We start from the raw sequence: 26,594 nt of genomic DNA on the forward strand, positions 1-26,594 counted from the left end.
TTTCTAATTTCATATCTCAATATGAGTTCATAACCTCAGTGTTGAGGTACTGCTAGCTTTTTTTTTCCTAGTGGTATATCTCTATTTCATACGACTTGATCCGCATTCCTTTGTGGTGTGTGATCTGATGAATATTCCACTTACACCAAAGCCAGATGATGCTTCAGTTACTTTCTAATGTGTAAACAAAAACACATTAGTGTTTTCATATAACTTTAATATGCATCATTTCCAAGCCAGACTGAACTAGACAGAAATGTTCTTAATGTTTCATACTTTCCCGTTTAAATTGAAACAAAATTTAAAATATTTTATTGACAGTTATACCAGCATATAGCTGAATTTAGTCCAAGATCAATAACAGTGCTAGCTCTATCCTTTTCCCCAAGTGTTTTATAGAGTAGCTTTCAAAAACTGTTCTCTGCAAACAATTTAAAACATTATATATTTGAGTACAGGAGGCAACATAATATGATTAGTGTAGATTAAATGTTCTTCAGGCAAGCTGTGTGCCTTACCACTGCTTTCCATTTTAAAGTGATTCCACAAAAGTTAGAACAATTTGGAGTCTGCATGATTCTGTTAGTCTGTTGAAGGCCTTGAATGCAGGCAGGTATCAAGGCATATTTTACTGCTGCTACTCTTTGTTGCTTGTTTAGCAAGAAGGTCTTGTGTGCCCGAAGTTATCCGCCTCCGTTTGTTTGGAGCAATCATAAGCAGTGAACCTGCTCACAGTCTTTCCAGCTGTGCAGTTAATGCACAAAGAAGGGTTTGCCCTCAGCTGTACTTCTTAAGAACCCATTTTCAAAATGTTCTCCAAGGAGTTTATTGTAGCTGGCCCGCTAGCAGATTAATGTGGCTGAGAGTCTCATGACAGTGAAAATGTGTACTAAGCAGAGAAGTGTTACTGGCAGTATGTTACTGTGTTGTTCCTGAATGAATCTATGGACATTTTTTCCCTCTTTCTTCTTTCCATAAGGCGTGGAGTATCACATATCACAGCTGGTTGACTTTTGTGCTCTTGATCTGGTCTTGCACACTGTGGATGATTCGAGACCGAAGGAAATATGCTATGATCAGTTCTCCGTTCATGGTTTTCTACGGAAATTTACTGCTAATATTACAATATATATGGAGTATTGAGCTCAAGAATGATGAGCTTCCTCAAGTATCAGGTTTTTTAGAAAGAAAGGAACCTGGAGAGTTAGCATCAAAGGTAGGTGTTACAAACACATGAGATTTTTATGAAACCGCAAAATACATTGTAACCAACAAAAAAAATGTAGATTGCTTGACATTTAAGAGCGTATCCTCAGTATTTGTCATAGCCATGTTCAGTAACAGTTTTACAATAAAGAATGAGTAGTTAAAAAACACTGCGGAGAAATTTACTTACTAAGCCAATGCCAAAACAAATCTTTCAGACATATATGTCGATTTTTTTTATAATTTAGTGGAGCATTGTTAGTGGATAGAAAATTTGGCTTTATAAAATGGATCTGAAATAGTTATAATTTGATTTGTTAGATAAATTTTATATCCTCTGAAGTCTCACCTCTTGAGCTGAGATCACAAAGTCAGCTGCTTCAGAAACCTTCAGCATTAATGTTGCACATGGATGCTTCAAAACTGTAAACGCAGAACCTGTATAGTCGCTGGCAAAACATCCACTGTTTACAGTGGGAACAGAGAAGGGGCAATATGAAGCCCTGAAAAAGAGGTAAACTCAGTACTTGTGATTAAATGGACACAGTGTGATTCTAGTGCCTTTACTTAGATTTTATGGTCACTCACGTAATGTCAGGCCTGTCTCAGAATATGCTGGCAACTAGAATTGTGGAGTCATTGCAATTGCCAGTACTACTTACTTCTTTATGATTTAGTACAAGCAGCAGTACATGGCTGAGCTTTAATTCTTTACTCTTATACCTGAAGCAGAATGAGTTGGAATCCATGTCAGAAAGAAAAGAGTTTGTTGACGTCAGTGCATGATAAATGATAGATTTGTTCCTTTGATGTCCTGAATGCACTACAAAAGTGTTTGACAGGTGTGCTTTTGAGGGAGAGAATGAGCGTAAATAGGAAGTTGTTTTGTAGAGTACCCAAGAGGGCGTCTCAGAGCATAGAGCTAGCTGGCAGTGTTCCCCTTCAGCTAAGTGAATTGCTTTCCTCATGCCTCCTAGTTATAATTCACAGTTGTTCTGCAAATGGTCTTCCTTGTTGGCAGTTTTATTTGCACAACCATTTATTGGTCTTTAATGCATATGAAAATTAGTGAATACTGTATTATTTCTCCTGTAAAGGTAGGAATGGTTTAGTAAGAGAGCAAAAGCTCAAGGGTTTCTGCAAGTTCCAGTGTAAACAGTTTTGTAAATTTCTAAGAAGTTTTAACTGTTTGAATTCATTAGTGCCTTTGACGTAGTTTCTTATTAGCTGTACAATCACATATCTGAAACTAGATACAGTTAAGAAAGGAAGCTATTGTGCATATATGAGGATTTGGCCACATGCAAGAAACTAACACAAGGTGCCTACTTTTTTTTTATGCTGAATGTAAATTTCAGAATTACAGAAGGGCTGAGGTGGGCAGAGCCCTCTGAGTTCTACTGGCCCACCCCTTGCTCCAGCAGGGCCACCCAGAGCAGCGTGCCATGTGATGTTTTTAAGATCTTCAAGGAGGAGATTCCACATCTCTGGCAACCTGTCTTCTTGTCACTTAGTATTCTTTTGCTACTTACGCATTTATGTTTCTTTTTCTATGCCTTCACTCAACTCCAGGTCGGTATTTAGCTTCCTAAAAATGCATCTGTGTGCTCAGACAGTGTCTGTATTTCTCCCAGGTTTTCTGGCTCATTGCCCATCCCCAAGTGGAGTCCCATGCATTCCAGTCCTTCCCTCATGCACTTCCTCAGCATTCCAGCCTGTCCTTTGTAAAGATCCTGTATTCTTCCATTGCAGCACTGCAGTCATAGAGAGCAACCCACCATATCTCCGTGATCCCCAAAAGATCATAGCCATGCATCTGCATGCTCTTCTCTAATTTCTTTGTTGCTTATTTCCTGTACGGCATGAATTAATGTACAGACACTTCAGAGAGGCATCCCAGCATGCTGATTCCCCAGAAAGGCTCTAGAAGGTTTCCCCATGATGGTGACTTGAAGGCATTTCCTTACTTTCATACAAGTGCTTGGGGTGACTCTGCTTAATTTCTGCTTTGTTGATTATGTGGCTCCTTTCTTTCACATGACTCTCTGCTTGTCAACCCTGTCCATCACTCCCTCACAAAACTGCTGGTAACTCTCTCCTGTCATTCCTTGTTTAAAGCCCTTTTAATAAAGGTTAAATTTAAGTAAAGACAGAATACTGTATTCTGCAAGGAGAGGAAAACTGAAAAAAAAACTGAAATTTTTTCTGCCTAATTTTCTGCATACTGCATGAATATATTCCCTGGTCTAAACAGGAAATAAAATGAATAGTCTCAATGGAAATGCCAGAAATGCCAAGGAGAACAACAAGTAAATGAAGCAGTGAGACAGAGCTAGTCATAGCAAAATAGTCTGTACTTCACAGTATCAAAGAGTCTCAAAGATTGGAGTTCCTTTCCCCCACAAACCACATTAGATGAAAACAGGACATCTTTTTGCTTTATACCACTGACCTTGTCTTCTTATTGCATAGAAACTTTTTGGCTTTTATATGTTTTCTGTTTGATATTTTATTCCGCTTTATAAAGTAGTGAAATAAGTCTGCATTACTGCAAAATATAAAATCGATCGTTTGATGAATGGGCAACATGGCTCTTTTCTGAATTTTGGCTGTCTCAGAATTGCAAGCTGCTGAATTCAGTATTTTGTAAAACACAGAAAGCACTCTTCATTAAACAAATTTATTCTATTTTTTCTGTTATTTATATTTATTCATTTCTATTATTCTACTGTCATGGAGTTATGGTCTCTTTGAAGAATTAAGAACCACCTTAAGTCTTGCAAATGCTCCAAGTGCAAAATGCATTCAACTATCTTTTCTAACTTTAAGACACACCATTTTTTTTTAATTAATTGCATTTAAGCACCTGAAGTATCAAAGCTCTGACATCAAGAGATCTAGGATATAGCAAACTTAATGACAAAACACTCACCTGATTGCACCTGATCCCCGCAGAAAGTGGAAGTAAACACAGGTAGACAGATTGGGGTTATATCAGTCAATATATAACGACAAGATCCTTCAACTTATAAGATAGGAGTTAAAAACCAAGAACAAGGTAGAATAGAACCTTATAGGTAAATATATTTAAGAAAAGAGACAGAGTGAAAAGTTAATGGAAAAGTGTATATGAAGCAATGTTGGTTTTAATGCAGTCTTTCTTAGATTACTTCCACAAAGGTGTGCTTTGACACTAATGCCATAATTGCCATTTTCTGATAGACAGAGAAAACAAAAACATGCAAAATTTATGAAGACACGCTTGCGTTAGCCTGTTGTTTCTGTTTTGATTTTTGTTTGCAGATTCTTTTTACGATTACTTTCTGGCTACTGCTTAGGCAACACCTCACTGAACAAAAGGCACTTCAGCTAAAAGAAGCTACTTTATCTGAGGTCAAAGTTGGAAGTGAAGAAGATGAAGAAAAAGGTAAAGCTACATCTATTTTATTGGAGTCCTTCAGTCACAATAGAAGTTGAAGTTACTGTGTTTCTTAATGCAGAAATCAATTAGAAAGATCAGAGAATCACAGTATCTTAAGGGTTGGAAGGAATCTCTGGAGATCACTGAGCCCAACCCCCCTGCTAAATCAGGTTCCCTACAGTAGGTAATAGAGGCAGGTGTCCAGGCATGAATATCACCATTGAAGGAGATGCCATCATCTCTCTCAGCCATCTATTCCAGTGCTCTGTCACTCTCACAGTAAAGTTCTTTTTCATGTTTGTATGGATACCTGTTACTAGCTAAGCGCAGTATTACAAAATCTGTGTGTAGCTATCTCTCAACAGATCTAAAACTAAAACAGTTTTGAACTTCAGAAAATCAAATAAAATAAGAATTATCTTTACTGTTGAACTGTAAAATACAAAAGGTAAATGAAATGACTCATTTGAAAAATGCTGTGGAACTTTCCAAGAATCAGTTTATTGCTGTGTCCCAAACTCAAACTAGCAGACAAATTGTTGTAGGAGTTTAACCAGAGGAGGATAAAAGTTTACATAGGAAAAAATAATTAACCACAGGAGGATAGAAGTTTACATAAAAAAAGGCAATTACTAAATTTCTTGTGAGCTGAGCGTATGTGTAAACACGTGTAAAATCAGAAATTAAACTACAGATTTCAATGAGAGAATAAGCATGTATATTTTCCTGTTATCCAGATACTTGCTCATGTGTGCCTGCTCACGGGGGAACACCTACCCTGCCCTCCACTAGCATCCCAGGCTGACTAACTGGGAAATCCTGACCCCTTCACAAGGGAAAAGCAGTTGGGTTTTCTGCAGTAATTTAGGTATAGTAGAAGCAGCAAGAAAAGTGATAGTTTCTCTGAAAGAAAAAAAAAGCAAAAGGCAATGTTAGTGCAGCACATATATTTTTTAAGTTTGTTTGGTTTTATGTTCATGCTTTTTCTTGCTTGTGGTTTTTGAAGGAAGCCACAGTATTCTCTTAAGGACATTTATCCCTTTAAACTCAAGAAGAGAGGTTTTCTAAAATATCTCTTGCCTGGGTTTCTGCTATGGATAGTGTTTTGACTGATACCCATTATACAATCCTTAGGCTCTCACTTTCTGCCTGCATATCAGACAAAGTGAGGAGTGGTGTCTAGGTGTAGACCAGTATGTTGTATGGCTCTAGGAGCAGGCTGGGGCTCATATGATGTTAAAATGCTTTCCTTTGCTTGGAGGCTTGATGATGATTCAGAAATACAGTCTGTTGTTGTGAATATTGTGTATAAGTTTCTGTGTTGTGTGTAGAGGATCTACTTTCCATCCATTTCAATTCTTACTAAGGTCCCTAAAATAGAGGTCAAATGCAACTGTGTGTATTTGCAGAAGAGGGAGAGTTGCAAGAGGGAGAAGTGGCAGAAGAAGAGGAGGAGGAGGAAGAGGTACAGGAAGATGATGATGAGGATGAACAGGATATTATGAAAGTTCTGGGGAAGCTGGTGATGGCTATGTTCATCAAGTACTGGATTTACGTCTGTGGAGGCATGTTCTTCTTTGTCAGCTTTGAGGGTAGAATTGTCATGTACAAAATCATCTATATGGTGTTATTCCTGTTCTGTGTGGCCCTCTATCAGGTAAGTGAGAACTGCTTGAATTGAATTTTGATCTTGAATGCAATGGTACTTCTACCTTTGTAGTAAAGCAGCTTGGATGTTATTATTAACATTGTTTTTGTTCTTTAGTTAGATACAGTATAATAGTAATAAGATTATTTGAAAGGGTTGATTCTCCTTTGAGTGACAGGCAAAGTGAATATAAATTAGGTGCTATTAGGTAATGCATTTGATCTACCTACTCTGTGAAACTCCACTGCACATCACTGAGAACTGTGGAAACTTTATGGGAAAGTTTTGGACCTGTGCACATCCCACATAATCTCCAGTTTTTGTGAGGGCTGTTTCGCACAGCTTCCATACCCATGGAGCATGGAATCCCTCTCCTTCTGCACCTTCATTGCCTAATGGCAATGAAATAGAATGACAGTGTCTGTCCCTAGCCTTTATGTCTGTTCATGTCCCAACAGACATTTTTACACAGAACTTTGTACTTGGTGGCGTGTGTACCAGGACTAAGAACTTCATCACCAAGATCTGTGTCTGCTATTTACTTCAAGCCAACAAGGAAGAGTAGTATTCTTAGTCTTTGTTTCCAGTACAGCTTTGTCAGTATTTTTACCAGTCTTTGCCTTGAGCTTCTTTTAAATTCCTCAGTGTATGATTTTCAGGTGCACTACGAATGGTGGAGAAGGATTCTGAAATACTTTTGGATGTCAGTTGTTGTTTACACGATGTTGGTACTTATCTTCATCTACACATACCAGTTTGAGTCATTCCCTGGGTTGTGGAAAAATATGACAGGCCTGGATGAGAACAAGTAAGTGTTTTCATTTCATTTTTTTCCACTGGACTTCTGGTTGTTGTGTGTTCTGGAACCACTCTTCCTTCTTGCAATGAAAAAACATTATGAGACCATCCTTAGACATAGATGACTAAGCACTCAGCTCTGAAGCCATTGATTTATTGGAGTAGCAAAAGAGGAGAAAAAGGGCACGAGAAGGGCTCTGAGAGTCATATTTTCCCCTATTGCTGCCAAGGTTTTCTTAGCGTTCCCACTGCAGCACCAATACTTCTCGCTACATCTTTGACCACAGGAGCAAGATCCAGGGAGAGGCAGGGCAGATTTGCAGGGTGCCTGGAGACGACGAAGATGGACCAGTGTTCCTGCTGGTGAGGAGGGCTGGGTTTCTTCCTCCTCATGATGTACTGGGAGTTCCTCAACAGCAGTTTATGTCAGAAATTATATACAATATGAGTGGACTTCTGATGCAGAACTTTCAGTCAGAGACAATCCACCTGGTACCTGTGAAGAGAATTGTGGCAGGACTGATTCATTTGGTTCTGTACATTTACAGTATCTTTCTACAATTACTAAAGCCCAATGCAAAACACCTATATTGTAAAACTTTCTGGATTTGAAGAATTGAAAGATGTGAAAGCATATAACAAGTACCAGCCCTTATTTCCTCATTTATTATTAAATGATTTGTAGCACTGTCTCATGACAAGGAAAAGATTGTGGTGCGAAAAAATGATTTAGTGGATTTATTATTTTTTTTTTCCAGACTAGCAGACCTTGGTTTAAAAAGATTTTCTGTGGCTGAGCTATTCACTCGCATCTTTATCCCCACCTCCTTCCTACTGGCGTGTATCTTACACCTTCACTATTTCCATGACCGTTTCCTCCAGCTCACTGATTTAAAAGCTGTAACCAGCAAACAGGACAATACAATTTACAGGTAAAGAAACTAAGTTAATTGGCCTATTCATTAATCTGTATGAAAATGCTATTTCTGACTGTTTTGTAATGTTCACTTTTCGTTAGATGTCATTTGCTTTTGTTGTAACTACCTGAGTTAAAAAGAAAGGATAAAAAAAATAAGCATCCCTTAGCAAACAGCACCTCGCTAAGTATACTGCAACCGAAGTATCTGTTCTTCCCCCACTTTCTACTACTTGTCAAAGATTTCTCATTTGGAGGTACATTTTCAAATACACTGATACTTATGCATTCATCTTGTTGATTTTCGCCTTTAGTAGGTAGATGGTTAATTGCTACGTATGCCTTTTTGTAAGTCCTGTCAGTAATAGAAAATATGGCTTTTTAATTTGGATCACTTCTGGTTTTTATTGTCCTTTTTGAAGACCAAATGGAGATCTTTGGCAAATACCACATACACATTGGACAATCAAACATTTTTATAAAGCTGAGCTTCATAAATGGAAATATCCAAAGCCTGTGATCACTCTTTAGAGTCGTGGCCCTTGAGTTTAGTAGTGAGACTATACTCAGAGGTGTTCCGCATTCTCATCAAGAACTTCACTTGTGTTTTTTCATTATACTGGGACCTCACTTTCTCCAGAATTTTACTATGTTTAATTCTTAAATGTTCCCCTACATAAAAAATAAGTCCTAGGATCCTACTCCAGGAATACAAGAGAGAGAAATGGTTTCATATTAAACTCTGTGTAGCACCTCTTCTTTAATTCTTTCAAGAGGCAATTCATTTTGACATAATTTTAAAGTGTTTTTGCCTGTCCAGTGATGTGTAACTCAGCTGCACTTGTATGGATAAGGCTGAAATGGGCTTTTCCTTAACTCTGATATTTGGGGAAATGTGTGACAGTGCGAAGTAACTGCACAAGCTCTGTTGTAGCCTAAACATTTTGTGCTGTGCTGACTAATGTAAAAAGAGCTTCCAGCTCCTATCAATAGTGATCCAATAGGCATAAAATGGGGAAAAAAAATAATGGTCCCAGAACTTACATGGTCTTATCACAGCATTTCCTGCATGTGAAACCACTACTTGCAAATCTAATATGCATGAAAAATAACAAAAATTTTAGTCACTGTTCTCCAAGTGCTGTTGAGAAGAAAATCACTATAGCTAATATTGCACTGCTCTTGAATGAGGAAACACTGATATTAAAGTCACAGAATGTTATCAGAGTCTTGCTGAGAGCAGAAAAAATTAAAGATCAGTATAAAAAATTAATTTTGTTGGATATGGATTTTATCTGTAGTCAGTAATATTTTTGCCAGGAGTAAGTAAGTACTTCTGAGAGAGTTGAAAGTAGAGATCTGTTGTCCCAACAAATGTTTTGGAATTTTAATTAAGCAAAGTGGCAAGAGGATTGATACATATTTTTAATGCTTAAACGTGGCATCTGTGCTACCTTTGCCATTTTGCAATATTTCAAAATCACTGTTATCAGGCACATCATTTGACCTCTTCAAAAACATTGAGAAGTTTGCCCAGTACCCAAATCAGGACGTTTTCTGCTTTGTACAAGCACAAACACTGCCTGACATATGAAAATTCATTTGTTTTCTTCTCTTTTCACGTGATAAATTAATACTAACAATGTGCAGACTTTATAATTCAGAGCTTCAGGGTGAGAACTGCAGTGACAGTTGTACTGACAGTGCATAAAGCTGGATAAGATCTAGAACAACAAACAGCTCCAACTCAAATCGTGCTGGAAGAAGAAATAAGTTGCAGGCACAATTAAAGCATATTGAAGACTCGTGTCTAAAGCTTCAGTTCTCCCTTTTGCTTTGAAAACACTGGCTTTCACTCAAAAACTAGCTTGCCTTCTGAAAGTGCTTTTATGTTGCTTCTGTTGCAAAAGAGAAAAAAAAGAGAAAATTAAAGAAAGTGAACTTTATGAATTGTGATGTAGTGGAGATAAAGATTATGAGACTGGTTAATTTCTATGGTATGGTGCTCCATTAGAATCACATTTAAAGAAAAATAAATAACTAATGGAAATGAACAAAAGCAAAAGCTCTGTTTTTAAAAATGTGCTGAATTATCTGTGGCTTTCTTGAGTTGAAGCAGTGGAGGTCCTGGAAAAGAACACTCAGGTCTAACTGAAGCAGCATACAATCTAAATGCTGGAGTATTATATTTACAGTTTTCCTAGACTTTTCATTGCATGGTATGCATTAAACTTTTAGACTGTGTTCTGTTAGGACAATGTGTCTCTTGGTAATCAGGGAAGTGTGCTCATTCCTATTTAACAGTTTCCTTTTCTCTCTCTCTAATTCATTTACCACTGTCATCTTATGCATTCCTGTGCTTTCATCTCCCACCTCATAGCCATGCCAAAGTCAATGGCCGTGTTTATCTAATAATAAATAGGTGGGTACTTCGAACTTTCCTTTTCTTTAAAAAAGATATACTACGCCTAATTTGTTACTTCTTAATTGCCTTCAAATAAAATATGTTCTTGCTGCACCATACTGTGAAGTAAGCAGGGAGAGAATACGAGTATTGTAGTCTTCTAAAGCTGATGAAGCAGCTAATGCATTTCTCCTCCATATTTATATGTTGTGAGTTCATCTCCCAGTTGGGATTCTTCTCTCAAACTTTGCCCATGTCTCAACGCAGGATTAATTGGTGCTATTTGAAATTGGCTGCAGACAATAGACTTGGTTGAGGAGGCTGGTTTACCTACCCTTTGTCTGTGCATGGAACGATGCATGCCTGCATGTGCACGCATTCAAACTCACACAAATGCTCATCCCTGTCCACCTCACAAGCACTCCAGAAAGGGATTTTTAGGGTCAAGTTAATTAGTTGTGCAATATGTGTTTATTTTCAGGAAAAATATTAGTATGTACTCATATACATTCACTATGCTGAAACCACTGCATGCTATGGCTGTTAATTTGTAGACCAAGTTGGGCGCTACAGGATCCAAACTATAAAAGTTCATGTTGTTACAGTAGTTATCCTTTTATGTCTTGAAAACAATTCCATAAAGGAGATTTCTTTCAAAGTATTTGGCTGGATTAAATGTGGTCTTTAGTACAATCAGCTTTGATAACTGAAGAATTTATGTAATGTTGCTAGCCTGAGGAAGACTGTATGGCAAGAAGGGTTGGAAGTGGTGAGGGCAAGTGATTTTTTGAAGCTGGCAAGCTGGAAGCAGAGGGGCCTGGCCAGGAGGCAGACTCTCAGCTCCAGGGATTTGGCAGTGCAAGGGTTGGGCTTAGTGGCAGTCATAAGGGTCAACCACAGCCCACTGAGCTGCCAGCAGGCCCACAGCAATGAGAGACATATCTGAGGCAAAGCAGGGTGCTAGGGTCAGAGAGGTGTGGACACAGATATGCCTCCGATGGCACACCCTCAGAGTGAAATTACTTTGATGCCTAAAGCTAGGAATAACAACCCTAGAAGTAAATGAGGAGGTTTAGGAAAAAGATTTCAAGTAGACTCTTAATAGTGGGTAGGGAGTTTTATTTAGCCTTGAATCTCCTGAGCACACTGTCCTGGCTGTACTGGTGTCATTGATTGACATACTGGAAATTAAGCTCTGAAGCTTCATCAGATATATATTGCATGTACCCGCCTTTATAACCCCATCACCTCCTGGATATGAATGGGAGTTATATGAATAAGAGAAGGATTAGTCTTCCCATACAAAATCCTGTAGGATTCCTGTGTTCCTTCCCAGTTTCCTCGGAGGTAAGTTAGTGAGACCTTGATTTACACCAGTGTGAATGTAGATTTTTCCATCACAACAGTCAATTGGGAAGATATTTCATTACCATGCAATTGCACCAGTGCAAAATTGGTCTAGTTACAGGGATACTTTCATTTCATTGAATATCACCTTTAAATTGGGCTCTGATTAATATTATTGGTTGGGGATCTCCATAGCATTGAAACTGAACTGAAAATTCATTTTCTCTTCTTTATATATTACCTTTCTATTGGGACACTAGAGTTTTAGATAAGTATACAAAGGTAGATTATATCACTTCAGGGAATATTAGTTTTTAGTCCTTCTATTGAGATTTGGATATCCTTTCTTATATATATATTATCTATGAAAACAAGGTATATTGACTTTTTATTTTCTCTACCTGAATATATTGTTGAGAATAAAACATTTTCAGATTAATGGACCCTCAGGTTGATAGTCTAGGTCATGGTAATGGATTTTTGTAGTTGTTGTCATAGATGTATTTAATCAGTGAGAATTTTTCATGCTTAATTGTTTCATTAAGCTTCTAAAGCTTTATTTTCTTCTTTTTGGCTACCAGTATGTTGTTACTTCTTTAGCACTGCTTAGTCTAATTTCTATGGCTTATCTCTCATTTGAGCTACTGAAATCTCCAACATACAAAAAAGGCACCTCCCAAATACTTTAATAATACTTCTGCGTGTTTGACTTTCTCATTAACTGCTAAGTCTGTGCTCTTTTTTTTTTTTTTTAAATCAGATGGCTAAATCTAGATTTTAATTTCTTGAACTGTAAAAACCTTTAGTTACAATTGGCAGAATTTCCAGTCTGTATGGTAATATGCCAGAATTTCACATCATGAAAAACAGAGCCCTGAGATAATAGTGTAAAATATTAAACTTACTGTTGTTGCAGGAACAGTCTAACAGGTGTTTGGAAATATGCTGAATATAGCAATTTCAATATAGCATAACTAAACATTAAGTGATCTTATCATATAACTACACACCTGCCAAAGAGAGATTTTATTGCAAGTCCTATTCAAAGTGACTATTTATGGCAGTAAATCCTCAGAAAAGCGCATAGAATGAAGGAAGTAGGAAAAACAGATTTTCTGCAAATACAGGAAGTGAGTCCCAGCAACCCAAGTGGAGGAAAAATAACCAAAAAAAAACAGCCAAACAAACAAAAAAACATGTACAGAAACTGAAGACTTTCCTCTGAATCCATTAGATGATGTCTCTTGTGTTAGAAAAGGTAAAAGAAATGGTGCATAAATCTCAGAAGTGTTGGCACCATGGTGATTGAGAAATAGCATTTCTATGTTAAATCAATTGTATATTGATTTTTTACTCTGAAAATTACTAATAGACTTAGCATAAAACAGTTATAAATTTAAGAAAAACTCTCAGATGTAGAAAAGAGAGAGAATGAATGTCTGTAGCAAAGAGATATGATAAAATATACTGAAGCCAAAGCCAAGGAATTTTTTTGCTTCCATTTGTTCATAAACTTAGCTGGAAGAATACTTGCAAATTCTTTGGATTCCCTTAAATCTCTTCAGTCTTTCAGTTGGAAGAAAGTGAAAATATATTTACAGTAATCCATCAGATACCTGTAATGATTCAGCTGCATTATGAATGGCATTGGACAGCTCTGACCATGTTTAGCACTGGTGTAAATAGGTTGTCCCCTTTCCATCTGTGCTTCAGCTCCATATTTCTTATAGAAGCGCTCTGTGAATGTCATGATGGCATGCTCTTGGCATCAGAAAGTTCTGCAGATGGACTATGAGAATGCTTTATTACTTGTGGTTTAGCATGACATATTTGTCGATTACCTTCTTCTGTAACCCCTCTGTTCTCATCTCCCTTTTTCTTTCTGTTCCAATTATTTTGAGCAGCCTCAAGAAAAAATTACCAAACCACCAAAATGAGTAAGTCCCCTGTGAAGTCATGAAATGTTTACTCTTAAGCAATGTCATTTCATGCTTCTACATCTTAAACTCTGACCATTTTCTCCAGTGGGGAAAATGTCAAGTTTAAGTGTCAGTACCACTCATTACTAACTAACCTTTAGTATCTGAGTGAAAAGTAATTACTAATATATTCCAACTCAATTTGCAGTGTGTGTTTGAAGAAAGTACCAGAATCATTAACTTTTCCACTTCTAAGGCATTTTCCATGAACAGTTTATTTATTTTTTCTAATTATACACTTTGAAAAAGAACAAGACTACAATGTCATTGCTGCTCAATTTGCTGAGATGTTATTATTTACCAACAGACTGGTGCACCAAGATGGAAGCCTGCCTGACATAACTATGATGAATTTAACAGCCAGCAATGAAAAGGAAGAGGATAAAATGCTGAAAGAGGCTGGTGAGAAAAAAATGGAAGAGCCAGATGGGGAGGGAGGGAAAGGGAGGGCTGAAAAAGGAAAAGAAGAAGAAGAGGAAGATGAGAAGGAAGATGATGATGTAGACGACGAGTCAGAGGAAGAAGAAACTACAGGTAAGCTCCACGGTTTACAAATTTTGTCTTCCTTTAGCCTTAGATAACAGTGGTAGATTGTTTCATGCTTGTCATGCTTGGTCATCTCTGCTTACTTCAGTTGTCACCTTTTCCTTCTGATTTTACATATAAAATTTGTCAAAACATCCTGAACTGAGCAGATGGCTCCTTGTTAATTATTCAACAGGCTGCAGTATATTCTAGGGAAAAATCATACTGGTGGAACTGAGGTATATCACAGAATCACAGAATTGCCAGGGTTGGAAGGGACCTCAAGGATCATGAATCTCCAACCCCCCTGCCACATGCAGGGCCACCAACCTTCCCACCTAATGCTAGACCAGGCTGCCCAGGGCCCCATCTAATCTGGCCCTGAACACCTCCAGGGACGGGGCATCCACAACCTCTCTGGGCAGCCTGTTCCAGTACCTTTCATAGGTATATCATAGGATTCTGAGAGAATGAAAACAAAAATACCCTTCTTTCAGGACCAAATTCTTCTGAGTGTTCTGGGTTGTGTTAATAATTACCACAAACGTTAAGATCTCCTTTATAGTGAAATCTCTTTAAAATAAAGATAATATAAATACATATTTAATCTCTGACACCATATGCTTTCAAGACAATTCACTTCAGAAGTTCCAAATGGCTTTGCTTCATTATTCATGTGCACATTAGTGTCATGGTTTTCACTTCTGAATATGGAATGTGTAATTGATGCCAGATGAACATAAAAACACTTAAGGGCAGACATTGGTAATGCTGATGTTGTCATCATTGATAGTGCTAGCATGAACTCCTAGCATGAATTACTTCCATATCTCTGCTAGGAATATGAGCCATGAGTGGAAATCAGGGAGAGGTATTTAACACCCAAGGACGCTGTACTGTCTGGAAATCACCCCATCACAGATTTAGTTGTTTGTGTCAACTTTTATAGGACTGTGATACATAAATAGAGACAGGGTCTTTGTCAAAGCAAAATGTCATTGTCGTTGGCTTAGCTGCCCTATGGGAGCTCAGCTGCATCTATCTCTCTTTCCTGGCTGGGACATCTTCCCTCACAGAGATGTTCATGGGACCTGGAAAACTTTCTTGGCCAGCTCTCATATAGTTTCCAAGGACTGATGAGTTTGTTGCACTCTGGCCATCCCCACATGCTGGAAGGGCTGAGATGGAGGCCAACTGCTGCAGGTTACCCTGTACAGTCACATGCAAGCAGGGAAGTGGGAGCTGCAGCCTTCTCCTTGGGGCCCCCTCTGCACTGCAGTGTGTGGGGCTTGGCAATAACATGAGATGCTGCTTGCCAGTGTGTGATCCATCTTTAAGCTGCACATGCATTTATTTCTACCAAAGAGTTAGATCATTGTTAAATGGCCGTGTGGGTGAGTTTTATCATTTTTTAAACGTGTTCATGTGTACAGACTTTGTTATGCAATTTTTCAATGAGTAGAATCAGGTCTGTGCACATTGTGCCTCAACATGGTAGACAGAGTTCACTACAGGAACTAACTTGCCCTATTCCACTTCACTGGCACTGTCTGGATATACCTTGTGTAGTAGTAACACGACAAATTAAAATAAATGCAGTGAAAGTATGAGAGAGCACATCAAAAATTCTATAATTCTAATTCTACAGATATTTTCCTAAGATACTCTCATCATGCTCATGAGAGCAATCATGTTAATTTAGAGCTCTATTGCTTGCTTAATTTGTGAAGTTTAATTACATAATCATGTAGTGTACATCACTCAGTATTTTTATTAATTGTGCTTGGGAAAAAAAAAAAGAAAAAGAAGATAAAAAAATCTTCAATTTGCTTTTCAAGTATTCAAAAAATCAGCTTTTCAACAATGTGCTTTTTCACACACATATGAACAGAATAACCATCCTGGTTTGCCTTATATACAAAAATAATCAGATAAATTGAAAAGTGCATACAGAAGCTGCTTACTCCTCTGCATTTTTAACAGATCAGATGGGGACATGTTTTGGAGCTATTTTGAGATGTTTCCAGTCCTGATATTGGTTTTAAATGTGTTCTCATAGTATGCAAAATCCTTCCTAATTTAAAAATGCTTCTGAAATCCTTAATACAGTGTGAAGACTCTCTATGCTAGTATGTTTGAGGCTTATGGAACAGTTTTCTAGCCAGACACCACCAGCGTTTTTGAAATGAGGAAGTTAATGTGGGTTAGAACAGAGGGCACCATAGCTGAGTGGATCTCAGCCATGTTTTGTCTTAGTTAGCCACTGAACCATGCTTTTAATCGTCTTTGTGTCTTACTCTAAGGCTTAGAAGAGCAGAAGTAGAAAGCTTGTTGTTCCTTGTTGAAGTATTTTTTTTTCAAAAAGACCTTCTGTTTTTCTCCTCCAAATGGTTCTGCTTGAAAACCTCTGCAGACCTAAGAAACAAGTGGCATCTGGTGATTGACCGCCTCACGGTGCTGTTTTTGAAATTCCTGGAGTACTTTCATAAGATGCAAGTCTTTGTGTGGTGGCTTTTGGAGCTGCATATCATCAAAATCGTCTCCTCTTACATCATCTGGGTCACAGTAAAAGAGGCAAGTAAACACCTGCTGTCAAAATCTAACCTGTGGTGGAGGCTTGTCAACATCTGCAGCATGGTGACATACCCAAGCATAGGGAGAGACCATGTGAGAGACCCCACTGAAGCTGTGGCATTCCCTTCCCCACACAAGTAGTATCTGGCAATCAGCTAGGGATGGAAGATATAGAAGATTGGGGAGGAGCAACTAGGAAAATTACTTAAATCAGATCTCAAGCTGAAGAAACAGCAATGGGAACTGCATCTTAAGAAAAAAAGGAGCAACACCATTAGCTGTGCCTTAGGTGTGGGCAGTGTGAGTTCTCCACCTGACACAGCCATTTCTTGAACAGAGTAGTAGGACCCAAGTCCTTAAATAGCAAAATCAAAATTCTTTTACTTACATCTTTGGGGGAAAAAAAAATGTCATGTGTTTGAAGGTGAGTTCCACATACACGTGGATCTGTATCATCTTTGTTTCATATGAACTAAAGCAGGATCAATATTTGGTCCTTTTTACTTGACTTCTGTTGTTTCTGGGATGGATATGCAGTGCTGTGGGTCTAAGATAATTCATACTCTGTGTGAGATAACATTCTTGCTAAAATATCAATTTTCCCTTCTTCACTTACCACATTGTGTCTGTGTTATCGTGAATATTGTGAAAATGTGGTGATTTTTCCAGGATTTTTCTCATTTTCTCTATGTCCCTTTGTTTTGAATGATTTTATTTTAATTACTATGGAAAAAGTCAGACTCTCAGTTCTCTCATTACTTCATGTAATTTCTCTCCACCATGTTTTTGTGTTTTCAGGTGTCTCTGTTTAACTTTGTGTTTTTAATTGTTTGGGCTCTTGCTTTGCCATATGCTCAGTTTCGCCCATTGGCATCAAGTATCTGCACTGTTTGGACATGTGTGATTATTGTCTGCAAAATGTTGTACCAGCTCACAACTATTGATCCCAACAATTTTTCCAGTAACTGTACATTGGTGAGTACAAATGTACATTAAAAAGTTTGACTGCTGCTTTCTTCAATGAAGAAGAGCAAAAGGAAGCATATCAATTATTGAAAATCAAAATTCTCCTGTTATATTATTGTTGATTACCATTCCAGGTCCAAGCTGCCTTAAACAGATTATTTATAAACCATTGTATTTTCTTTTTAGCCTAGAGAAAATGAAACAAAGGTTGATTTGGAAGAACTCAAAACATCAGTCCTCTACAGCGGTCCAGTTGATCCTGCAGAATGGGTTGGACTGAGAAAGTCTTATCCCCTACTTTTATACTTAAGGGTAACTTCTTTAATAATCTGTATTAAGATATTTTCTTATTTGTCTTCTGCCACACACACACAATTAATGAAAGCCACTGACATTAGGGAATTACAGTCTGGAAGAAACAGCAGAAACACATTTTGTTTACATAGGACCTTTCCAGATGGGGTTCAGCACCAATTAAGATATCTGCATATAGAAGTTATGGCTTTCTGACTCTACTGTCTGTTAAATGCACTCCAAGAAATGTAATATTTAAGAGCTCAAAGTAATGAAGAGGTGCATAGCTTTCAGTTACCAAAGGACTTATGGGTCTAATTGGAGTAATTGCCTCAAGTAACGGTGTATGCTATGAGCTGTTAATTTTTTTTAAGTGCTTATTCCTTATAGCCACAATTTAGAAACCGTAATGAGTTAAGGTAATCATTCATTCAGACATTAGATTTTTTTTTTTTCTTTTTCTCTTTAGCTAATGCATAAGAGCAATATTTTATTATTCCTATCTTGATTAGAAAACACTGAAATAAAAATGTATCATTTCCCAGGGGAGACTTTTCCTTCATAGAAGCTACAAAATATGAGAGGGAAAATGGATAGGTCAATTCATTCTAACTTTTTCTCTACAACTGGTGTTCATTATAGTATTTTTTTAATGAAAGGCTCATCTTCTGCATCTCAGTACAAAATCCAGCAAGTGATAGGAACCTCATTTTGTTACAGCGTTAGTAGCTAAGAATAAGTTCCAGTGCATCTTGGAGTGCAAAAGCTCTCAATGGTAATATCTGTTTTAGTACTCTTTGATTTATGATTATCAGAAGGTTTTATAACTTCTTGTCATTTTGTTTTTTATGTTGTATCCTTCTGATTGTATCTCCTGTAGAATAACTTACTGATGCTGGCTATTCTGGCTTTTGAAGTTACAATTTACCGTCATCAAGAGTACTACAGATGTCGAAATAACCTTACTGCACCTGTAACTAAAACTATTTTCCATGATATTACAAGAGCACATCTGGATGATGGACTGGTAAACTGTGTCAAGTATTTCATAAACTACTTCTTCTACAAGTTTGGTTTAGAGGTAAATTGCAATATGTTATTTTTTTTCTTATACTGTCTTTCCAAACCTTTAGGTTATTTTTGAATACTACTTTGAATTGTGCTTAACAGCAGGATGCCTCTTAATCATCACTCATGTCAGACCTTGCAATAGTTGCTACCTCTCTGCTAGTAGAGATTTTCAACTTGGTTTTATTTTCATTTCTTTTCTTTTGCTACTTTTTTTTTATTGACTTAGCTTTCCATTTCTTAATCAAACAAATGATACGACGAGTGGGAGAACGGATGGAACTGAGGTATATTCTCACATGAACAAATGCATAGGAAATTACAAATTGCAGGAGCAAAAAGCAGAGGGTAGCAGGCCATTTTCTCCGTTTAAAGGTTTCTGGACTTCTTTTGTCTCCAGCTGCCTGAACATGTCCTTCTTTTTTATACAGGCTGCTATAACTGCTAACAATCTGCAGGAGCAAGTAACAACAAAGGTTACTGTTGCTTCGTGCAGCAGATTTAAGACAAAGGTCTTTTTCCATAGACCTTTACAGTAGATGAGAAACACTCAGAACATTAGGAAAGGCAGGCATAAATGAGTGAAATTATTTTTCTGAAGATTCATGACAAATCCTTAATATCTGGTACATGTCTTATTTTGTAGATGTTTGTCTGCCTTCCCAGCAGCAGTTTCCCAGATGGAGCTTAAGCTCAGCTAATGTATTCCTTCTAAATGCTTCACCCAGTCTGGCAGCAAAACATCATAAATGAACCTACCTTGAAGGCAAGCTGTTGCTGAACAAGCATTTAAAAAAATATATAAAATAACATGGTTTCATTTCTGTTTTCCCACCTCTTCTGGATGCACACAGACACATGAAGTGCACTTTCAAAATTGTCTGTATAATAAACAAAATTATTTTTTTCTAAATATTTGATGTCTATATGCAAAAAGCAGCTACTACTTTAATGCACCCAAATAAAGATATTTTTGACCTATGCATTAAACACTGCCACCCCCTCGCTCTTGATAAATAGAACAGCATGCTTGTGGCCAATCTGAGGATTAGGAATGAATGAAAGTTAGAATTAATCAGAATTAAATGTAACCTCATCCTAATCTGAGGAGATAGAAGATCAGAATAGTGAAGTATACTGAGTAAGTGAGTCACTGTGAATGAAAACATGCTGCATGGCACTGAGTGAAGGATCTGCTTTAAGTGGAGCCAGAAAACAGAAATGGTTTGGGATAAAGAATCTTAAAAAGAATGGAGAACTAAACTTGCCTTATAGCAATTGGCTGGATTTGTCTATAGCCAAAAGAAGTTATATTGTCTAAATCCCTTTTCTTTTTGTCTGGTTCCCACATGAGGATACACTTTAGTTGTTATTCCTAATGGTTCCTTTTCTTTCTTACATCTGTAAGTGCTATCAAAATATACGGCTGTGTAATATGTGCTTTACTTGGCAACAAGTAAACATTTCACATATAGGCTACTGTGGCAATGCTCTTTCCATTTTGTATATGTGGATATCTTGTAGATGACACTCACAGAAGAGTACTGAAAATCTGGGGAGTTGCAGTTCAGTGGGGAAGGTTGTTGCTATAGCTTTTTGGTTGGCAAAAGGTTCCTGCATCAGCCGCAGCATATGACCAAGCATACTGTTAAAATTCAGACTAGCTTATCCTTGCTAAATCGACTAGTCTTTAGGTTGCAAATGATGCATATTTTTCTTTCTTTCTTTTCCAGACCTGTTTTCTTTTATCAGTGAATGTAATTGGTCAACGGATGGATTTTTATGCCATGATTCATGCCTTCTGGTTGATTGCTGTATTGTATCGACGTAGAAGAAAAGCCATTGCAGAGATCTGGCCAAAGTATTGCTGTTTTCTGGCATGCATCATTACATTCCAGTATTTCCTTTGTATTGGCATCCCACCTGCTCCTTGTAAAGGTATGGATGCTTACCTTTTATGGACAGTTGCTGCTACTTGCTTTTACAGAAAAGTGCTAGAAAAATGGTAAGTATTCAATAGTATCCAAGAGAAAAGGATGAAGTAATCGTTGTAAAGTACTGATTGCATTTTTATGTGCTTCTGTCATATAGACTATCCATGGAGAAGTGGTAATGCCAACTTCAACTCGAATATCATAAAGTGGTTATACTTTCCAGACTTCATTGTGAGACCAAACCCTGTCTTCCTTGTCTGTAAGTATTTTAGCACATAGTTGAAAAGTGTTTGCGTGTCTTTTGCTTAAAACATCTGCAGTGTAATTTGAAGCCAGACTTTTATTTACTTTCCAGCAGCAAGATGTCATATTCTGTGGGAGATTGAATACAGTGTGGCATTTTGTGTAGCAGAAAAAGTCAATGGATTAGTAATTTCCACATCTGTTTTTCTGTATCCAATTTTTAATAAATCAGTATAAAAAATTATGGATTACTTTCCCTTTTTAATTTATTTTTTCAATAAAGATGCTGAAAGATAGGATAAAAATCAAGTTCATTAATAAATGTCAAATTGGTGTTAAATGCATTGAAAACAACAGTCTTGCATATTCAAAGAAAAGTCTGCTAACTACATTATGGTGCATTGCCACCACTCCCTGCACTTCAGTTAATGACTGAATTTTTCCTTGCAACCACTGCTTTCTCTTAGATGATTTCATGTTGCTGCTGTGTGCATCCTTACAAAGGCAAACATTCGAGGATGAAAATAAAGCTGCTGTACGAATCATGGCTGGAGACAATGTGGAAATTTGTATGAATCTTGAAGCAGCATCTTTTAGCCAGCATAATCCTGTTCCGGACTTCATTCACTGCCGGTAAAACCTGAATCTTTAACACTTGGAAACTGCAGAGCTTCATTTTTATAATGTTCTCTAGTGTGAAAGTAGAAAGATGAATTATATTAAGAGGGGGCAGAGCCTGAGACAGTCTATTCCTGTTGGTCTTCAAACAGCAAAGCCATTCTTGTGTGACCACTTCAGAAGAGATTAGTTCAACCCTTCTGAGTTATGCTGGGCATAACATTAATTGAAGGTCTGTCTGAAAGCTTGATGCAGTGTTAAAAAATATATATAGAAAGAATAAAATTTGCTAGCTACTATTTCGTCAGATTAGGTGTTTGTTTGGAAATGCATGTTACAAGCAGATGTGTGAGTGTGAAATGAATAACAAAATTTGAAATACTGTCTACCAAAAATCTCCCTGTTGCTGATATGCTTGCAGTTGTCCCAGAGAGGTTTTGCCAATAAAATTTGTTCTCAAGATCAGTAAGATTATACTGCTGTTTCTGTTAGAAATGATTGCTAAGTGTATTTTGAAATAGCTTTAAAGAGGAAACAATGGAAATACATTCAGTTGATTCAACTTGTCCAAGAGATTTATAGCTGCTTCTGAGCGTAGGGTTAAGAGTTCTTCCCCTCAGTCTACATAGCAAACCCCATGCTCTAGACCCACTGACATAAACAGAGCAAGAAGTCATAACCTCTTTTCAAAATATGCCATCAAGTGGGGATGCTTTCCAAGAGACATCTGCCAAATAGGACTTGGTCATAACCTCCTTTCAAAATACTCCATTGAGCTGGGATACTTTCCAAGACACATCTGCCAAACAGGGCTTGGTTGAGAGAAATGAGTAGAGGGACTGGCTGAATTTTTCTTATTGCCACTTTAGTGTTGTACACGTTAGAAAAGATAATTCAGCAATTGCATCAGGCACTCTGATATGCTTAATCACCTTGGTCACTGGCAAAAAACTTCACTGATGGTGTGGCTGCTGGCAGAAAGGAGAGATCTTATTTTCCCATCTTAATCTAGAAAACAAACTTGTGAAAAAACTTCATTAACAATGAGACTATATTTGAAAACTATCTTCAGAAAGGAAACAGAGGCAAGAAAATCACTGTTTTTTAAACAGTCTTCTTTGGCATCTTTTCAAAGTTCCCTGGAATCTAGTTGGTATTTCTAGTCATCTGTAGAAGATATTCCCAAATGGCCAAGTAAGAAAAATTTGAAGCACAAAGGATATTCTTTGAAGATTTTGGACAGGAATCAAAGTCAGGTTTATAATGGAAAGGAAAGTCCAAGCTGAACTGGCCTGCTGCCTCTTCACAATTCTTTGGGTTAAGTTCTGTCTTTTGATTCATATTCATGGTATGCATCAAGCTGAAGCCATTGGTGGCTTCATTTGCTTTCAAACAGACCACTTGGTATGTGCTGGGAAAACAGACCTGTATATACATTATTAATGCTATGCAACCGTTTAACTGGGAATCTGCAACTTATGCTTAGGAATTAATTATATTGTTGGTGGAAGACATAAAAACAATCACAAAAACCAAACACATGAAAATCAAAGAATAACATTTGTACCGGTGAGCTGAGCAAATAACCTGTGATTACTTTATACTTGTTCCAGCTAAATACAGAAATCTGTGTAACTGTTTCATATGATAGTTTTATGTTTCGTGAATAAGAAATGGAATGAAAAGAACAAGGCGAAGAAGCAAACAGAACAGTGACATTTTTTTTGTTTGAAAATTCCATCAAATGTATAGAGAACTCATTAATGACAGCAAAAGAAGAAATTCCTGTGTATGATATCCTTTCTTGTAGATGCTGGGCAGGTGAACTGTAACTTTTTGTTGATGTAGTTGGCTGGGCAGTCTCTTAGAGTGACTTTGACTCTTTCATTAGAGATTGTAAATCTTTTAGGAGAAGGATTCTCAAGCTCTGTAGAACCCACTGAAGATATAGCTCAGAAATGTATATATCTGGCCTCTTTCCAAGATAATTTGGAACGTAAAGGGCTTTGTCTAAAAACATTTCTTTCACTTTGTTCCAAAAATTTTAGATAGTCTAAATATTTGTAACATGGGCAACAACCTGGTTCAAAGCTTATCCAAGCAAGTGAAATGAAAAATAGCATTTATACAAAAGTCAGTCAGAAAGAACCAAACAAATAAGTGAAGGCGACATGGTTATGAATAAATTACAATGCTTCAAAAAAATAGTTCTTAGTATTCATTTGCTTTCTAAGAAGCCCAGTGTACATTTACTGCTAAGGAAAAGTTGCTCTTGCAAACTGAAGCACCCTTTTGGTATGTCTGTTCACTCAAGAGGATGCCAGTTGGTCACTGTTCTAGTAGGCATGGCTAACAAACTTTTAACTGCAACATAAACAGTTGCAAGAAAAGGTCAAATTTGCAAATGTTTAATTTTCTTATTTCTGGAGAAATAACTGAGCACAACAACGATAAATACAGTCTATGGAAGAGATTTCCTGAAATTTTTCTTGTCTTTCCACCCCCACATTTCTCAGGGGATATATGTTTAATCTCAAGGGAGAGTACAACTGAAGGGCTATGAAACAGAAATAAAAATGAAGGATAGTAGTAGGAGCTTTTAAAATGAAACAGAATTTAAAGTAACTTCATTGAGGATAATCCTTTCCCACAGTCTCTAATGCCAGAAAATTCTCATTTCATTTCCCAAGCAGTTTTCTGATGTTCTCCTAGACATAGACAGGGAAATAATTTGGGATTGTAATTTACTTTTTGCCTCCTGAGACCAGAAATTGTACTAACAGTCAGTCATTGAACTGTCCCCCTTGGGAACCATCATCAGGTGAGTCAGAAGTCGTCTCTCAAAGGCAGCTGTAATGCCTTTCTTGGAACTAGAGTACTAACTTCAGTTGGTGGGAGAGTATCTGCAAATCATCATTAGAGGCTTCCCATCATATTTGTATAAAGCAAATAAACATTTTGTTGCTTATAAAATTGCCTTAAATAACACTGCTTAGGATTTAGGGATTTTTAAAGCAAATAGAATCACGAAGGAAGGACTTCATTGGTAAGAGAAAGAGAATATCAGCTCTGTGAGAAGGTATGACAAAAACAGTAGGAACTAAGTCCCATGGGATCCATCCACAACACTAAATTCAAAGAAGTCAGTTAAAATAAGGGAGCTAATTTTAGGATGTTCAATGTATCTATTGGAAAAGGGAAAATCACTGAACTTGACTTATGAAGACCAAAATAGAGCTACAGAGGGGATGGAGGCTTGGTAAGAAATCAACAACATTAGGATTTGAATGGAAACATTGTGACTCAGACTCCCACTGTGTGTGAAACGTGTAAGGAATCACAGGTAGGAAAGAGTGGAGGGAAGAAACTAGTGAGTAGAGGTGAAGAGGCAGCTAGCAGTGTAAATACATAGGAATAACATGCCTGAAGAAGATAGGGTAGTCACTAGAGGAAGGCTGTGGGAAGAGCCCTGGCGTTATATGGAGGTGTGAGCCACGCTCAGAGCAAAACAAGTGACTGCTAAGGGAAGGCAATGAAATGACATAACAACAGCTTCTCCAGGAAGAGGACGCATTGAGCTATATCAGTGCAACAGCACAAAATTATTTCATCAGTGCTTTCTTTAAACTTCAAGGTGCTGACCACATGACAAAGACCTTTCCTCAAAGGGATTATCAGCTGCAGCATCAGTGCCTTAGGATACTTGCAGGCAGACATCTGGACACTAGGCTGGCCACAGCCAAATGTGTCATTGAGCTCACTAGGAACTCAGCTACACCTAGAGCACTCGTTATGCAAGAGGCTGGATTGCGTTGCAGTTAAATAATCCCTGTGGAAATAAAATACTGAAGTGATCATGATGAGACTAATAAAGCTGTATTAAATAAAATAGGTCATTGAATACAGACAGCCATCAGAGGCTACGATAGATTGGTACACTTTATTCCCATTGTTAGAGCACTTGACTCACCTATAACATTGTAAATAATTAAAGAAAATTAGGGAGATGTTTGGAAAAAAAGACAAATAAAGGAATATGGGAGTATTACAGTTGAAATAAGTGTGGTTTGAGTAATACTTCCATGTACCTGTGATTATTCAGATGTAGTTCTTTCCACTCTGTTTACCGTGACTTTGTGCTTGGGCCAGAAAAGAGGTATCTCATATGTTCTGTGAAATTCATTGTTTAGGTGTGCCCTGAATAACTTTTTCTAACGTCATCTTGTAAGATGCCAACTTGAAGGTCAAAACTGGGGAGTCATTTGTGTCATTGAGATTGCTTGTAATTATGTATTTTTGAAAATGAGAAAGATTTACACTTCTAAGAACCACATCATACAGTCCTATTGCCTCCTACCTTTTGAGAAGCTTTTCTTTTCATACCATTTTTTTTTATGTACTGATGTCCTATATAAACTATTATATTTATAAATATAAACTGTATTTATAATATAAACTATAAATATAATATAAACTATTATATTTAATGTATATTTTAAAAATTAGAAGAACTGTTTTATTTGATATTTTAAATCACTGCTAATAACATAACAAATTATTAAGGACATAGTGAAAAAAATGGCTAAGTTGTTGTCACACGCTTTTCATATTCTCTCTAGTTTCTGTAAATTTTAATCTGAGAGCAGAATATGC

At 37.2% G+C, this 26,594-nt stretch overlaps 1 protein-coding gene across 2 annotated transcripts in view; it reads left to right on the forward strand.

Moving 5' to 3' along the window:
• The window catches only part of PIEZO2 (piezo type mechanosensitive ion channel component 2), a 289,098-nt gene that overhangs the window by 206,047 nt on the left and 56,457 nt on the right, over window positions 1–26,594 (forward strand). For both annotated transcript variants that reach the window (XM_090137357.1, XM_090137356.1), the window contains exons 13-25: window positions 980–1,216; window positions 4,510–4,633; window positions 6,037–6,284; window positions 6,935–7,083; window positions 7,832–8,005; window positions 14,027–14,253; window positions 16,658–16,818; window positions 17,617–17,793; window positions 17,971–18,096; window positions 18,959–19,159; window positions 20,880–21,084; window positions 21,238–21,339; window positions 21,791–21,956. In XM_090137357.1, the coding sequence (XP_089993483.1) occupies window positions 980–1,216; window positions 4,510–4,633; window positions 6,037–6,284; window positions 6,935–7,083; window positions 7,832–8,005; window positions 14,027–14,253; window positions 16,658–16,818; window positions 17,617–17,793; window positions 17,971–18,096; window positions 18,959–19,159; window positions 20,880–21,084; window positions 21,238–21,339; window positions 21,791–21,956 (2,297 nt within the window). The remainder of the gene's footprint in view (window positions 1–979; window positions 1,217–4,509; window positions 4,634–6,036; window positions 6,285–6,934; window positions 7,084–7,831; window positions 8,006–14,026; window positions 14,254–16,657; window positions 16,819–17,616; window positions 17,794–17,970; window positions 18,097–18,958; window positions 19,160–20,879; window positions 21,085–21,237; window positions 21,340–21,790; window positions 21,957–26,594) is intronic.

Source organism: Phasianus colchicus, chromosome 3, assembly GCF_987193195.1.
Source record: "Phasianus colchicus chromosome 3, bPhaCol1.hap1.1, whole genome shotgun sequence".
NCBI lineage: Eukaryota > Metazoa > Chordata > Aves > Galliformes > Phasianidae > Phasianus > Phasianus colchicus.